Below are 17,316 nucleotides of genomic sequence, written 5' to 3'. Positions count from 1 at the left end.
CCTCATGCGTGCCGCAGGCTGCAAATTTGACATTCTTGATGTACATGTTTCATTTTGGCAGTGAGGTTATTAAATTGACCCTCCAAGCATCATATCCACTACAGCCTTTTTAAAGACGCCGAAACGCGTGTCAAGCCATTTGGGCTGATACACCTTTTTTTACTTTTAAACTGCACTTTTCTTATTTTGTGGGGCACTTTTTATATAGGATACACAGATGTTACTTTACCCTTCATCCAATAATGCAATTTAGGAGTTGTTCAGTTGATCTACCATAGGCTGCCTTGAAGCAGCGTTTGTCAGCTGATAAGTTTAGAGCAGCCCAGTGTATATAGCTTACAGGAGCTAGAGTTTTCTTAATCTTAACCATTTTTTCACCATAGTATAACCTAATTGAAGGTGAACTACAAATCTTATATATAAAAAATATATAATAAAGAAAACCAATGAAACAATGTGAATAGCATGATATAATCTATTCATTTGCATCTAAGACAACACATACTACACATTATACTACACATTATATTTCCAGAGCACATAAGTGTTTATTTTCTCTGATTGCTCCCTGTTCTAAATGCTTAAAGGAGACATGAAATAGTTTAGACAATCCAAATGTTGGTACTTTGGTTTGCTCCAGGCTGTGTGGCCCAGTAATTGCCCTTCAAAAGACAGTTAACAGTCCCCTGCTCTTCGCCACCCAAACTCCATGGTTTCTTATTGAAGTCTGAATTATGTCTGATCCAGGTCATAATTCATCAGCCTTGCAGAGTCCCACGGGACAGACCTACTCCCATCCCATGTACCCACAGGGCAATTTTGATGGTCAATATTAATAGGAAACTGCGCCCAGTCGGCTGGTGCAAGCCTTGACTACAATATACATGTAATCATTTCAAATGTTATCGTAATTATCAATCAATCAACTTGTTACAAACAATGTAAGAGTAAGGTATCAGATGGTTATTACTATGACTAAGTATTACATATCTAATTTTAAACGACAAGAGATTAATAGTTTCAGTAATGTGTTTGAATGAAACATAACAAGGTTTTCTCATGCCATTAGAATATATTTAAGGTACCGAATTAAAATGAAATTTATCATCTTGCACATCACAGAAAAACACATCGTGAATGATATAGATCACTTTTTAGTAAGATGAACATTACATAACTAGCTTCAAGTTTACAAAAATGAAATAATAGTCCACATATGCATTAAATATAAAAATTACATAGTCACTAATAAAGTAGAATGACTGTAGTATTAATCGCAAATGCAACATCATATTAATATTTTTTTCTATCTACAAAGCAGTTAATACATTCAAAATATATTATTTAAAATTATTATTAATTTTCATAAATTCTTATGTATCCATTTTGTTAAAAACACAGTATAATTTTTAATTACAAAATAAGAACAGTTTCTAAAAATATGTTTTGTGTATTTATGTAATTTATGTAAGTTTGACATGTAAATATAAAAAATTAATTTCAAGAGTATATATATATATATCTATATATATATAGATATGTATATATAGATATATAAATATACATACATACACATATTTTTAGCAGATATGAATTGTATTTATGAAGTTAGAACCATTTAAAAGCGAAAAGCAAAATACTTTTTGTTAAATACCAGAAGATTTAACTAAACTGATGTCATCTATTGTTGTTGGAGGATAAAGTCTTCTCTCTAGTATGTTGGAAATAATTGTAAAGCTTTTTTCCAAATGTCGATCCTATTGGATTTTGATAAGAAGGCTATTGAGGTTTAATAATATCTTCTATCCATTTTCAGCCAGACCTTAACATGTCCCTTTATTTGTCCCCAAAGCCTCTTCAACAATTCCTTTTCATTACAAGTCTCTCAGCTGCCTCTCAAGAGAGACTGGGCCCGACAAGAGTGATAGATAGATAGATAACTCTATAGATTATCTCCCACAGATGTTTTCTCTCCAGTAGCCCTTAGGCTATTCCTTCTAAGTAAACAGAGACTAAATAGTGAGTCTACTGAAGGGGGGAAATCCCCAAGGACCAATGTCACCAGAGTCAGAAAAATAGCACATTTTAAAGAGCTTGGAAGACTACAGTACTATTCTTTGACTCCAGGTCTGAATCAAAAACATTATGCAAGCCGGTGTTTAAAGAAAAAAAAAATAAAACAAAATTCAAATAGACTGGTGTTACTTTCACAAAATGTAGTAACTGTGATATATTTCACTTATAGGTATAGTAAACATTGTTGAATCTCATGAATACAATTGGTTAGCACAAATAATGTATTGTTAAGTTATAGTTTGGTTTAAATGTTATTAAATTTTTTTACCGAAGTTAAAATGAAAAGTGGCAGTTTGTATGGGGGCTGATGACATCTAAATGTAGTGATAAAGAGATACATAAAATGATAAGTAGAGACAAATAAATACATTATTTCAGTTTGTGTGTGTGTCTCATCAATAATGTTTACATCAAAAAAACATGTTTCATTTAATTTTTTTTTTGCCATTGTCTTAGATCTGTCTTTGGGAACCATTGACAATCTACATAATTTCATGTTATTACAATGTTAGACTTTGGGAAAGAAAAAACATTGGTATTCTGGATTACATTCATAATTGTTACCAGGCTTCTCTAATTTGAGTCAAAGATTGAGAATGAGTGAGATACATGGCGATTTACTCACTGTCACAAACCACACACAAAGGGTGATTTGGATTTACTAGCATAAATACTGTACAAACACTGCTTTAAAGGCACAGATTTAGGAAAACATTCGCTGCATCTTGGTATTTCTAAAGTACGGGTGGCCGATCATTTGTTCCTTTATAACACTAATGATAATGGTCCTGCAGATGTTAGAGAACTGCATTTATTATGATCTTCATCACTGAAAATACAGCACCGTTGTAAACGCAGTTCACAGTTCGCAAATTTCAACTTCGATTCAAGTTCGATTTTTGCTTTATAACACCTATAGCATCCAGTAAGCATCATGCAACTTAACTCTCGTGGTAAAAGAAGAACAGCATTTAACGTCTAGAACTCACCCACCTCTGAATTAAAATATTTTTGCATATGCATATTGTAGCAATGGCATGGAATTTTTTGTCAGCATCACTTAGTTAACATAAGCATATCACACTGGTGCTGAAGAGCTGAGTTAAATTCCCATGCGCAGAAATGTCAGAGCCTCCACACCCCACACACACACACACACACAACCACACAGTATACAAAAACACTGAAAAGTGATGGACATAGAATGTCAATAGTGGACAATAGCACAGTGGCCACTTAATAATCCACACTCATCTGTATCAATGTGCGGGTCCCAAACAACTGCAGACTTGTCTATAATGTGGCACTTAACCGCTTGTACTTAATTTCTTACATGAAAGCACCGATAATGGAAATGGAATGCCTACATAATGCAAATTTACAAAACTGTCTCAAATACAAGGAAAGAATATGTAACAGATCAACACAAGACACAAATAACACAATAACAAAGTTGATCACCAATTGTGCCAAATGTTTAAGACAGAGGTGTTTACTTTGGCTTTATCAATTACAATCCTGCTTATAGGAGATATCATTGTAAAAAAACATGGGCATTATTCTCTGCAATGGCAACATGTCCCTAACTGAGCATCATGGCGTGTAATAGCGATACTGAAGTGCAGACTATGTTACCATAGCTAAATACAAATTGTAATTCACTTAAAGGACCACTCTAGGCACCCAGACCACTTCAGCTTAATGAAGTGGTCTGGGTGCCAGGTCCTTCTAGGGTTAACCCATTTTTTCATAAACATAGCAGTTTCAGAGAAACTGCTATGTTTATGAATGGGTTAAGCCTTCCCCCTATGTCCTCTAGTGGCTGTCTCATTGACAGCCGCTAGAGGCGCTTGCGTGCTTCTCACTGTGATTTTCACAGTGAGAGCACGCCAGCGTCCATAGGAAAGCATTATGAATGCTTTCCTATGTGACAGGCTGAATGCGCGCGCAGCTCTTGCCGCGCGTGCGCATTCAGCCGACGGGGAGGAGAAGAGGAGGATCGGAGGAGGAGAGCAGGAGGAGATCTCTCCGCCCAGCGCTGGAAAAAGGTAAGATTTAACCCCTTTCCCCTTTCCAGAGCCGGGCGGGAGGGGGTCCCTGAGGGTGGGGGCACCCTCAGGGCACTCTAGTGCCAGGAAAACGAGTATGCTTTCCTGGCACTAGAGTGGTCCTTTAAGATTAATAATTACACAACAGTTTACATTAAATCTCGTATTACAACCTCTAGGGGGCAGCAGTAGGATTCCCACAAAATAATTTCTGGCAAAGGTTATATGTCCTATAAAGCAAGAGACTAATATGTCATTAGGACCGGGCTGCCTTGACACATGGGCAAGCTGGGCAGTTGCCCAGGGACTCCACGAGCATGTGGGCCCCATAGGCTTGCCAACTTTTCAATATATTATTCCAGGCAATTTATTCAAAAACCTTCAAACCTACTTTATTAAAACATGAGGTGGACTAAGCACCTCAGTATCAGTTGTTATCTCTACACGCAATCTTGTTGTTGTGAATACATATCTTGACCTTGACGAAAACAACGTACACATACTAATTGTACATAAGCAAGATAAATCAACACACAATTTGAAGTCCTGAAGTTATAATAAAGTTCTTCTAATATTTTTAACAGTCGATGCAAGCTGCCTCCCCCTGCTGCCTACTAAACATTTGTGTGGATTAATCTCTGTTAAAACTGTTTAAACATTGATTATATTGGAGGTACAAATAAATATAAGCTTAATTGTATCAATAATTTCCATTTTTATTCCAGTGAGTGGTTGTGTAGGCAGGGCCCCAGCGCCCTGCTTTGCCCGAGGGCCTGTAATTGGGGTTAAGATGGCCCTGCATTAGGATGTATGACTTTCAGTGGCAAAAAATATTTTTTTTAGCTTTTAAAGTATTTTGTGAACATCGTAATCACTAACTATCACCTAATCACTAACTACCAGTTAGTGCTTTCTTTTTTAAATTAGTTCTCTATTTACATCATATTTAATGCAAAAAGCCAAACTCCATTCACTAATCTTTAAAACCATTTACACCTAGATGCATTCACTAGCTGGTGTGGGGATTTCAATTGGTGTCGGTTATACCAATACTATAAAATAAACAATGGTCCAGGCACTTAAAGGATAAAAGCCAAAACAGCAGCTTTATTTAGAGCAAAAACACAACAACATTTCAACCCTACTATTTCATTGGGTTGAAACGTTGCTGTTGTCTTGCTCCAAATAAAGCTGCTATTTTGACTTTTATCCTTGAGTGCCTGGACCATTGTTTATTTTCTATATCTGAATGTGAGACCTAGCTATCCTTAGGTCCAGAGCACCCTGGAATCCTTGAGAGTGCGGTATCCATTACTTTTCTTAGGTTATGCCAATACAAAAAATTCACGGACTGGCGCAAATCTGTAGCAATTCCAGTTAGTGAAATCTTTTGCCCTGAGTGGAAGTCCTGCATAGGAAACCATGGAGACCGCAACAACATTTGCTATTCATTAATTGGCATCCTCGTTTCAAGAGTTTAAATCTAATTTTTTTCATCTGGCATAAATGCTATGCCTAGTGAGACCCTGTATGTGCTGCAACCAAGAACAGTGCATAGATACATTTAATGGCCCCTTTGCTCATTTGTTAATTATTGAGTTGTTATATAGTCTATGAGTCAAAATCTACTGGAGCCTACCATACAGGAGACTTGTGGACTAGAAGGAGTTTTCAGACCTCAACATTTTGCCATTGCACAGTAACCTTGTCCCTCGCTAGTGTCAACTATATAACCCCCAACATTGGTGGGAAACATCACTAGAAACATCACTGGCACTGTCCATAGAGGTTGGCCCACTCAAAAAGGAAGTGCATCCACCCTCAGAACTGGCACATCATTCAGGCAAGGTTGACTGGCAATCAAGAGGCTGGCCCATCAAGGGCAGACCATGGAGGAAGCACTGTTTCACTGAAGGGTCCTATAACTTTAAACATGATACATTAATGCTATGCTTTTGAAGACAGTTCAAAGTCAGGGTGGTGGGACAGAACCCTGAAATCAGGACTGTCCCGCTGAAATCGAGAATGTTGGGAGGCATGAAACTGCCAAAATATTGGGGAAATACGTTGATACACGAATGTCATTGTTCTCAGTAATTATTTATCTTTATTCATTATAGTATTTTTTTTACCTTATTCTGCTTTTGTAGTGCCTTATATTTTGTATGTGTCTAATTATTTGCTTCTAGCATATTTTCTAATATTGTTTTGGTTCATGTTTATCTCTTATGTTTTCTAGTAGCAGCTTTACAGAACATTAATGTAACATTGTCTCCAGTCCCAGTGCTTTTAAAACACAATTGATCGTGAACATTCTACCGTAAGTGTACACTTGAACTCTTTACCTTAATTCTGAGACCTTCTTAACCCTACCCATTAAATCCTACTGCCCATCCCTAAATTAATTTATCACCTCATAAAGCCGTAGGACTATTCTTCAGTCCTGTTTCAGTACCAAACTAATTTTCGACCAACTAAATATCGCCTGTGCTCGACTGTTCTGCAATATCTATATAATCTATATAGAATAATTTTATATAATCTGGTTAAATACTGAAGTCTTTTGATTTTTACACTGTTTGATATCCCTGACCAAAAACAATTAATATTTGATGTCAGTTTTGCTTCTTTTCACATGAGATACATTTAAGAAAGAAATGTGCGTCATTCAAAAAGTCTTTTGATATTTCTGTTTATCAGTATACTGTAATAAATATAGGCATACAATGGCAATTGCATGGATGAGTGAATTGCGATAAGTGAGTTATATGATAATAAGAACCTGCTGTTCTGCCACCTTAAAAAAAGTGTCTTTTCACACAAAATGATCCCACTGAGCCACAGACAACATACAGTGAATTATGGGAGAATTCAGGGTAAAAAGTTCAGTTGCAAAGACACTGGTACTTTTGCAAGGTCAGTAGATGGTCACAAAACTTCGTTAAGCAGCAGATTATTTTACAAGCGCAAGTAAAAGCTCATATGTAGAATCCTTCATTGCCATGTGAGAATCCCAAGACATTCTTTTTAGGAGAATTAGTACAGATACTTTTTTTTTTTCTTCATTTACTAACAATGGGGTATCTTGCTTAAACAGCAAAATGTTGCAAGGTGAAACTTGAAATTGCTAAATGTGTACCGAATGTGAGAATGTAGGTAAAGTGAAAGAAAATATGCAGCTTACAAATTTTGCATGAAAGTTAACACAATTAAGTTTCAATTGACTGTAAATATTTGTTTAGAGTGTAGACCAGCCCCTTTAACTTTAGTGATATGCTGGGAGTAGAGCTGGGGAGGAAGACTCACAAAGTCATCTGTTTCCTCAGCACCTCTCAAGGCTTGGGAGAGGGGCCGAATTAATATAACAGCTGCAGAACTGCTTCCTGTAAGAGTACTGCCCACTCTTGGGCCGGCTGGGACATCTGTCGGTCCATCTATTTATTTTTTTAATTAGCATAATATTATATGAAAAACAGAAAAACTCTTATATGAATTCTAATGGTTTACATTTCTTTAACGTTAGTACTGAAGTATATCACGAGCAAGTTGGGAGACATGAATCTATATTCATTTAATGCATAATGATTTACTATGGAATCATAAATGCATTTTAAATATGGTAAAGTCCCATTTCACTAGCACCACACGTCTGCCAAGTGAAGTCATTTCTAAAATATTTACATTCACGTAATTCACAGCCTGGGAACTATCTGCATTAAGACGGTAAGGGATGGTTTCTGTTGAAGAATGAGGAGACCAATGGGAATCTTTGTCTTTTTTTGGTCAATTTTGTACACTTACTGTGATGGGAAATGCTATGAAAATGTTCCAACAACTAATTCACTCTTTAAAGCTCCTAAAATGCATGTTTACTAAAAAGAAAAAAGCCCAATCTATCCACCTACAAGGCATTTTTCAATTGACTTGCCTGCATTTAACAGAGCTGTTTTCTCTGTAGATTTCAGTTCGTTAACATGTTAAATTGGTAAATTAAACATTAACACTGTGATTATTCACTAAATACTGATAGATGTATTCACTAAAGTCAGAATTCAAAGTGAATTTCAAATTTAAGGCCAGAGTAGCTGAACTATAAGCATGTCTGACAAGGATTTTTTATTTTCGTTTTGGCTATATTTACCTGAAATTTGGGATCAAATTTAAATTCACCTTAAATTCTCACTTTAATGATTATTTATTGAATATTCACTAAAGTGAGAATTAAAGATAAATTCAGCTTGAATTTAAAGTGAATTTCAGAACATAAGGCCAAAATAGCCCTTCTCTGAGACATTTTCTAGTTCTGCTATTTTGACCTTAAATATGAAGCTCACCCTGAATTCCCTTTGAATTCTCACTTTAGTCAATAGTCCTGTGTGAGTTGTAGTGAGCTGACAAGTATCACAGAGAACTCACCACAGCTCGCTATTTAACGTATAGGCCCATAATAGACTCCTAATTCTAATAGAGCAACATGGAGATTAACCCTTTCACTATGATGGTAACAGGCAATGCATTAATCTGTACTACGAAACTGAAAAGGTTGATGTTTATTTATTCTTTGAGCCAAGGCTCGATTGATTGTTTTGAAACTATAGCTCTGCTGGCCAAAAATAAACAGCAGCCACTGCAAATACTCTGCAAACTAGTTAGATTTAGCCACTGAGTCTATAAGGCATTGCAGTGCTACACAGAACGCATCATAGTGCGGCACAACTCTATGGTATTTCATACCTCCCAACATTCCAAATGGGCAAAGAGGGACACACTCATTTTAGATGTGTGAGGGGAGGTGTGGCCAGTTGCTGTGCTGTTCTGAGAAATTTTAGGTGACTTACTAATAACACTATATGCAACTCCAATGTAATTTAGAACAAGAACAATGTATCTTATTAACACAGACTGATTTCTAAACACATTTATTGTATTTAACCCCTTAAGGACACATGACATGTGTGACATGTCATGATTCCCTTTTATTCCAGAAGTTTGGTCCTTAAGGGGTTAAAGACACATTACTGTGAGTGGTATAGTTGTGGAACTCTGTTATACACTCAGACACTCTGATAGTATGGAGCTTCTAGAAAAGAGGGACATTAGGATACCAAAGAGGGACAAAGGCTTTGGGCCAAAACAGGAACTGTCTATCCTAAATCGGGACAATTGGGAGGTATGACTTTACACTGTTGAATTAAATCACATAATAAAGAAATTATAGTAAATTAACTGGCCAATGTTTTCCAAATTTTAAGGCCAGCTTTCCCAAACAACAAGATGCTATAAATAATTAGTATGTGGTTGTATAATGAAATTAATTACACATAATGGAGGTCCTTAATCATTCACGGACATCATAGTTTTAGATAAATCACTTTATAAATTGTCCTTGCACATGAAGTTGTTAAAGGTACATATTGAATAACACTGCTGTAACACAGCACATTATCATCCTACCTTTCTGAGGCAGCCATCTTGTGATGTCACTTCTGTGTCAGGCAGAATTTGCTAAAGAAAGAATAAACAGAAATAACAATTCAAAATATATCAGAAAGCTCTAGATAGAAAATGATTTAGTAAATGGTAGATCAGAATATTTTGGCAATAAATTCCTTTCTATCTCTCTAACTCTCTTTCCATTTGCTACGTTGCCTCTTGCTCCCTTAGTCACTTTTGCTATCCTTCACCTACTTTTCATTTCTTTCTATCCTTTTCCATACTCTCTCAGGGCTATTTACTAAATTGAGAATTCAAAACGAATTTCAAATTTAAAGGATACCTGCACTGAAAAATCAAATATAAAACTATTAAATGTGAATGGCATTTTAATTTATACATTGTGCTAGCGATTTTGCTAGCAAATGTATAGATTTGCCAGCATTTAATGTTTTCATATTGGCTCCCCCACCTTCTCTGTCAGACAAACAATAAACATTTAGCCACTGCCAATGTCTATCTACATACAGGCCTACCTACCACGTCTCCATCCTCATAGCTTCAAAGTTGGGACCGCACATGTCTTCCGTGCGTGTCCCCATTGGCTCGCATCACCGCAAACCATCTTTACTAAAGATCAGCAAGAGGGAGTGCGAGGCATTAGGAAAGCCGTCTGAGGCTTTCCCAAACAGAGGAGGCATCTCCATGCCCACCAATGGCGGCACTGAAATGGTACAAGAGGAGGTGAGTATATAGGTGCAAACAAAAGAAGTTCCATTCGAACAAATGAAGAAAATGCCAAATTTGGTAAGTAGTAAGCAAATTGTTTTTATTAAAGACATTTTAATTCAGGAGTACTTGTTCACTGTAGGTCATAGGAGTTCAACTGAAAGCAATACTGACTTAGAAATTGTTTCCATTTCTTCTGTTTGACCTTAAATTTGAAATTCACTTCTTTAGAAAATAACCCTGTTAGTCTCCCTATGTCTGCGTCTTATTTTTGGATAAGTTTTAAAAATTATTAGATATTTAGGCAAATATTTGAATGTTTCAATATATATATATTATTTATAACATTTTAATGTTTTGAAAAGCCAAAAATATTACATTGATGCCATAATGCTCCCATCATTGCCGTGTTGGGTTAAGCAACATGCCTAATTACAATATTATATTACATATTTTTACTCTTTATTAAGCCAAATTGTAAGGTAAGTTGTTATAAATTAGCTTTTTTTGTGAAATATAAGTTACACTTGAACACTACTATTGGTAAACGTGAGTTATATGTTCTAAACTGCTACCAAAGGAAAATGTACTGTGACACATTGGTTTTATCTTTATTATTTTATCCACAGGATTACATATATTGATTTTTGTTTTCATGATTTATGACCTCTTTAATGGGTTTATTGATTTGCTCTATGGATTTCAATACATACAATGTCGGTCAATATATCTCGATGTTAACTAAGAAAATCCAATATCTTCTATTAATAGTCTATTGGAACTTACAGGTAATATTATAATATTAAAAATTGGAAACATAAAATTCCAAAAACATGTTATTATGTCAGAATTAAATTCGGTTGATTTTAGTTGGTGGTTTAAAAACGCACAAGTACATTCCGGAGCTCAAATTTCATGATTTTTTTTTTCAATTCTAGTTTTTTTCTTATATGATAAAAAAAATGTTTAATTTAGTTTTTGTTTTTGATAGATAGATAGACAGACAGATAGATAGATAGATAGATAGACGGACAGACAGATGGACGGACGGACAGATAGATAAGGGAGCATAAGAGATTAAGAAAGGATAAAATATGTTGTCTATGTGCAGCTGCATACAGGCAAATCCATCTCTAAATAAGACAATTAGTGATGTCCCGAACGTTTCGCTGGCGAATAGTTCCTGGCGAACATAGCTTGTCCGCGTTCGCCACGGCGGGTGAACATATGCGATGTTCGGTCCGCCCCCTATTCGTCATCATTGAGGAAACTTTGACCCTGTACCTCACAGTCAGCAGACACATTCCAGCCAATCAGCAGCAGACCCTCCCACCTCCTGGACAGCATCCATTTTAGATTCATTCTGAAGCTGCATTCTTAGTGAGAGGAGGGACAGTGTAGCTGCTGCTTATTTAATAGGGAAATTGATAGCTAGGCTAGTGTATTCAGTGTCCACTACAGTCCTGAAGGACTCATCTTATCTCTGCTGTAAGGACAGCACCCTAAAAAGCCCTTTTTAGGGCTAAAACATCAGTCTGCTTTTTTTTTCCCTGTGTAATCTAATTGCAGTTGCCTGTCTGCCAGCGTGTGTGTCAGGCTCACAGCATATACTGTGCCCACTTGCCCAGTGCCACCACTCACTCACTGGTGTCACAATAGCTTGCATTTAAAACAAAACAAAACTTTTTTGACTGTAAAATAATAGCAGTCAGTTTCCTTCACACGTGTGCATTTCAGGGCCTGCCAGGGCACAGTGTCACACCAGTGCAACTCATATCTGGTGTAACAGTAGTGTACATTATAAAAAAAAATACAATTTTGTCTGTAATAGATTGAATAGCAGTTAGTTGTCTGCCAACGTGTGTGTCAGGATCACAGCGTATACTGTGCCCACTTGCCCAGTGCCACCACTCATATCTGGTGTCACAATAGCTTGCATTTAAAAAAAAAATAAAAAAAACATTTTTTGACTGTAATATAATAGCAGTCAGTTTCCTTCACACGTGTGCGTTTCAGGGCCTGCCCAGTGCCACCACGCACTCACTGGTGTCACAATAGCTTGCATTTAAAAAAAACAACACTTTTTTGACTGTAACATAATAGCAGTCAGTTTCCTTCACACGTGTGCGTTTCAGGGCCTGCCCAGTGCCACCACTCACTCACTGGTGTCCCAATAGCTTGCATTTAAAAACAACAACACTTTTTTGACTGTAATATAATAGCAGTCAGTTTCCTTCACACGTGTGCGTTTCAGGGCCTGCCCAGTGCCACCACTCACTCACTGGTGTCACAATAGCTTGCATTTAAAAAACAACAACACTTTTTTGACTGTAATATAATAGCAGTCAGTTTCCTTCACACGTGTGCGTTTCAGGGCCTGCCCAGTGCCACCACGCACTCACTGGTGTCACAATAGCTTGCATTTAAAAAAACAACAACTTTTTTGACTGTAATATAATAGCAGTTAGTTGTCTGCCAGCGTGTGTGTCAGGCTCACAGCGTTTACTGTGCCCACTTGCCCAGTGCCACCACTCATATCTGGTGTCACAATAGCTTGCATTTAACAAAAAAAAACTTTTTGGACTGTAATATAATAGCAGTCAGTTTCCTTCACATATGTGCGTTTCAGGGCCTGCCAGGGCACAGTGTCACACCAGTGCAACTCATATCTGGTGTAACAGTAGTGTACATTTAAAAAAAAATAAAAAAATTTGACTGTAATAGATTGAATAGCAGTTAGTTGTCTGCCAGCGTGTGTGTCAGGCTCACAGCGTATACTGTGCCCACTTGCCCAGTGCCACCACTCATATCTGGTGTCACAATAGCTTGCATTTAACAAAAAAATAACGTTTTGGACTGTCATATAATAGCAGTCAGTTTCCTTCACACGTGTGCGTTTCAGGGCCTGCCATGGCACAGTGTCACACCAGTGCAACTCATATCTGGTGTAACAGTAGTGTACATTAAAAATACAATTTTGACTGTAATAGGTTGAATAGCAGTTAGTTGTCTGCAAACGTGTGTGTCAGGCCTACAGCGTCTACTCTGCCAACTTGTGCCAGTGCACAGTGCCACTCATATCTGTTGTCACAGTAGCTTGCAAGCATAGTACCACTAATCGAAAAAAAAAATGACCTGGAAGCAGGTGGAGGTCGTCACAAGGAGCTAGTGGCACAGTCAGACAGCATGCATCGACACCCGGGGTCAGCCAGACAGCACGCCAATCAACGCATGCTGTTGCCACCACCAGAATGCCGTCATTGCAGAGCTCAGCAGTGTGGCATTTTTTTTGTGTGTCTGCCTCTGACAACAGCGATGCCATTTGCATCCTGTGCCAAAAGAAACTGAGTCATGGGAAGTCCAACACCCACCTAGGTACAACTGCTTTGCGAAGGCACATGATCGCACATCACAAACGCCTATGGGATCAACACATGAGTACAAGCAGCAAACAAACTCAAAGCCGCCATCCTCCTCCTGGTCCAGCATCTTCAGCTACGTCAACCACTGCTGTCCTCCTTGCCCCCTCTCAACCATCCGCCACTCCGTCTCTCGCCTTGAGCAGTTCCTGCTCATCTGCCCACAGTCAGGTGTCTGTCAAGGACATGTTTGAGCGTAAGAAGCCAATGTAACAAAGTCCCCCCCTTGCCCGGCGTCTGACAGCTGGCTTGACTGAACTCTTAGCCCGCCAGCTTTTACCATACAAGCTGGTGGAGTCTGAGGCGTTCCAAAAATTTGTAGCTATTGGGACACCGCAGTGGAAGGTTCCCGGACGAAATTTCTTTGCACAAAAGGCAATCCCCAACCTGTACTCGATTGTGCAAAAGGAAGTAATGGCATGTCTGGCACACAGTGTTGGGGCAAGGGTCCATCTGACCACTGATACCTGGTCTGCAAAGCATGGTCAGGACAGGTATATCACCTACACTGCGCATTGGGTAAACCTGCTGATGGCTGCCAAGCATGGAATGCCCTCTGCAGAGGAGTTGGTGACACCGCCACGACTTGCAGGCAGGCCTGCTGCCACCTCCTCTTCTCCTCCTACTCCATCCTCTTCCATAACCTCCTCGTCTGAGTCCTCTTCTGCTGCTGCATCTTGCTCCACGTCAACGGCACCCCCAGCTATTAGTACTATTCCACATCCCGGATATGGCAGTGTCACGCCGTCTTGGGGTTGACTTGCCTGAACGCAGAGAGTAACACCGGACCAGCACTCCTGACCACCCTGAACGCACAGGTGGATCAGTGGCTGACTCCGCACCAACTGGAGATCAGCCAAGTGGTTTGTGACAACGGAAGAAATTTGTTGGCGGCATTGAATTTGGGCAAGTTGACACATGTGCCATGCAGTGCATCACTAAAGACAATATATGTATGTGATACTATTTCAACATCAACCAGATTTTTTTGTGAGCGGTTAGTTGTGACCCCAGGCTTATTATTATTGAGGTAATTTGTAATTGATCCCAGTTATAACAAAGAATTATATCTGTATACATAATAATATTAATACAAATGGGTTCGGTGGACAGCGGTGGGGACATGACACCCTGGGATGCCAACCAGCTTATGAAAATGTTTTTGTTTGTGCACGCCCATAGAGATGCAAATAATTTTGCACAGCATGTACATTTTGGTTTTTATGTGTCGCCAAATATATCATCTTCTAGTCTGAAAATGAAACTGTATATAGAAGAGATTATGGTGGCCAAGCCAAAAATTCCAATTGTAGTACAAAGTTTTAAAAGTGGAGCAGTCTCCTTAGAAACCAACATGTTCCTGCTAATTGATTTGTGCATAATTATTAACTGAATGTGTTCTTCATACATATAATAATTCCTTACTAAGTTATTAAAGCTGGTAAGAGACTAAAGAAGATCCAGACAGCAGGACAGTAATGCCATGCGATTCATATAGAAAAACAGTTTACACGCTAGCATTCTTCAGCTGTAGTGGAAGCCGAATTTGATTATATTACAATGACAGATCACAACAGCTCCATTTAAATGGAAATGTTATCCCCTTACTTCACCAGTCTAGATAAACTGTCACTGAAAAAAAGAACTGTGATCTTACAGGGCTTGATGTGCACTTAGTGTGGCATCGAATTTATTGAACGCAAATGAAAAAAAAATAAACTCCTCTGCTTTCTCCTTATTTCAGATCCACTAGGAAAGCTTTTATACTGTTTATATAATGTTAACACACATTTCTAAACACTTCTAAACATATACATTGTTTGTGTGTTTCATGTGTTTTAAGTTACCATCTAGTATATGCGTAAATCCATACTCAATATAGTTTTGATTTTTTTTCCTCCCTGACTTCCATTTGTGAAATGTATAACAATCTAATATATATGGTTCCTTATGATGATAAAGGCAGAGGTACTGGGGAAAAAGGGCAATAGAAAAAACATATTTAAGTTTTTGATCACAGGTTCAACAAAGGCAGTCATAGGGGAATTCAATTCCAACCATGTACTCAGGCCCCATCAAGGCTGTGAGCGATGCGCCTACAGTTATCTATTTAATGTAGATTTTTTTTGTGTTCTGAATTTCTAGATCTGTGCTGCCTGATTTCTAATCTCTTCATTTTCCAGCATTCTGTAGTGAAGACAGAAGTTCCAACTGACATTTCTGCGGCTTCAAACTTTAGCTCAGAAAATTTCAGGAAGGACCAGGACCTACAACAACACAAGCAGCCTTCCCCACACATGAATAAATCAGAGACAGGTCAACAGAAATTGCAGAGCAAGCGTGTAACTTAAGTTTCTTGCACTGAGTGAACGAAAGCAGGGCATTTTCACAAAGCAAAAGATCTTCAGCAGGGCTCTAAGCATGGGCTGTCCTTGAGAGGCTCTGAACTTACAAGCACACTAGAGGGACATGCTTGTAACTTTTGTTGACAACACGCTCCCTTTCTCTCCCCATTTCTCCTATTTTGCTGCTATTACTCACAATGGCCTGGCCAAAAATTTGCTCTACTCTGGTCCTACTTACCTGGATAGTCAAACCCTGACCCTGGCTCTTAGGTTTGACCAAGTCAGTGGTAAACAAAATAATAGAAAGGTAAAGCACACCTTTTCTTTTTTCAGTGATCAGCACTCCAGTTTCATGGGTAAAGCACACAATAAAAGAAACGTTCCGACCCATGCAGTGGTCTTTCTCAACCCATGAGTGATGAATGAATAGACATACAATGTCTTGGAAGTTAAAACAGAATGTAATCTAACTGGAACAAAATTATCATAATAATATTTCCTAGCTAGAATGTAGAACATAAGTATCTAAATAAATTTACACCCGTGCGCCTTTGGTCTTGTGTATATAAGCTTTTGTGTGTCACTGTCCAGCCTCTTCTACCACAATTGAGTTTATTTCATTAACACCAGGTGTGTGTACTGTGTGCTTTATATAAAATTGTTATTTTTTAAGCTAAATCTTTCTTTGCTGGTCATAATCTTTTAATCGTCTGATAAATCCCAGTCACTAGCATCGTAAGGAGAAACGAGGAAACAATTTATAACACTGCCAAGATGGATGATTCTCTCTACACCTTTGGTAAATATTAATCCTGCAGTTGTATAGAAACTACAAAGACTAGCTACAGATGCATCACATGCTTAACAGCCTGATCTCCAGATGAAGCAGGAGAGCTCAAAGGAAAGCAAACATTGTCACCTTCTATGACCTTCAAATTATGAAATAGTCCTGATAAATACAAATCAGTCTAGAATGTCAAGGTGCAAATAAGTTGGCACCAGAGTTATAGAAGAGTTCCCCGGTGTTCCACTTTGGTGGCAGTGGGACAGAACCCGAAATTCTGGACTGTCCTGCCAAAATCGGGACAGTTGGGAAGCATACAACATTATTCCTTGCTTTTTTAAAAATGTTTACTTATGTTATGGATTATGGAGGGTATTATAGCAACTTTATACAATTTTCTGTAAATAAGTTTATCTGCAAGAATTAGAATTATAACTGAGTATACATGATAAATATCATATCATTGAGCTGAAGTGGTCTGG

General features: G+C 38.0%; 1 protein-coding gene across 3 annotated transcripts in view; it reads right to left on the bottom strand.

Moving 5' to 3' along the window:
• The window catches only part of PRDM16 (PR/SET domain 16), a 532,436-nt gene that overhangs the window by 252,083 nt on the left and 263,037 nt on the right, over positions 1–17,316 (bottom strand). For all 3 annotated transcript variants that reach the window (XM_063436810.1, XM_063436811.1, XM_063436812.1), the window contains exon 3: positions 9,579–9,629. In XM_063436810.1, the coding sequence (XP_063292880.1) occupies positions 9,579–9,629 (51 nt within the window). The remainder of the gene's footprint in view (positions 1–9,578; positions 9,630–17,316) is intronic.

The sequence above is a fragment of the Pelobates fuscus genome, chromosome 11 (assembly GCF_036172605.1).
Source record: "Pelobates fuscus isolate aPelFus1 chromosome 11, aPelFus1.pri, whole genome shotgun sequence".
Lineage (NCBI taxonomy): Eukaryota > Metazoa > Chordata > Amphibia > Anura > Pelobatidae > Pelobates > Pelobates fuscus.
Note: the sequence above shows the minus strand (reverse complement) of the source record. Positions and strands in the feature narration are given on the sequence as shown.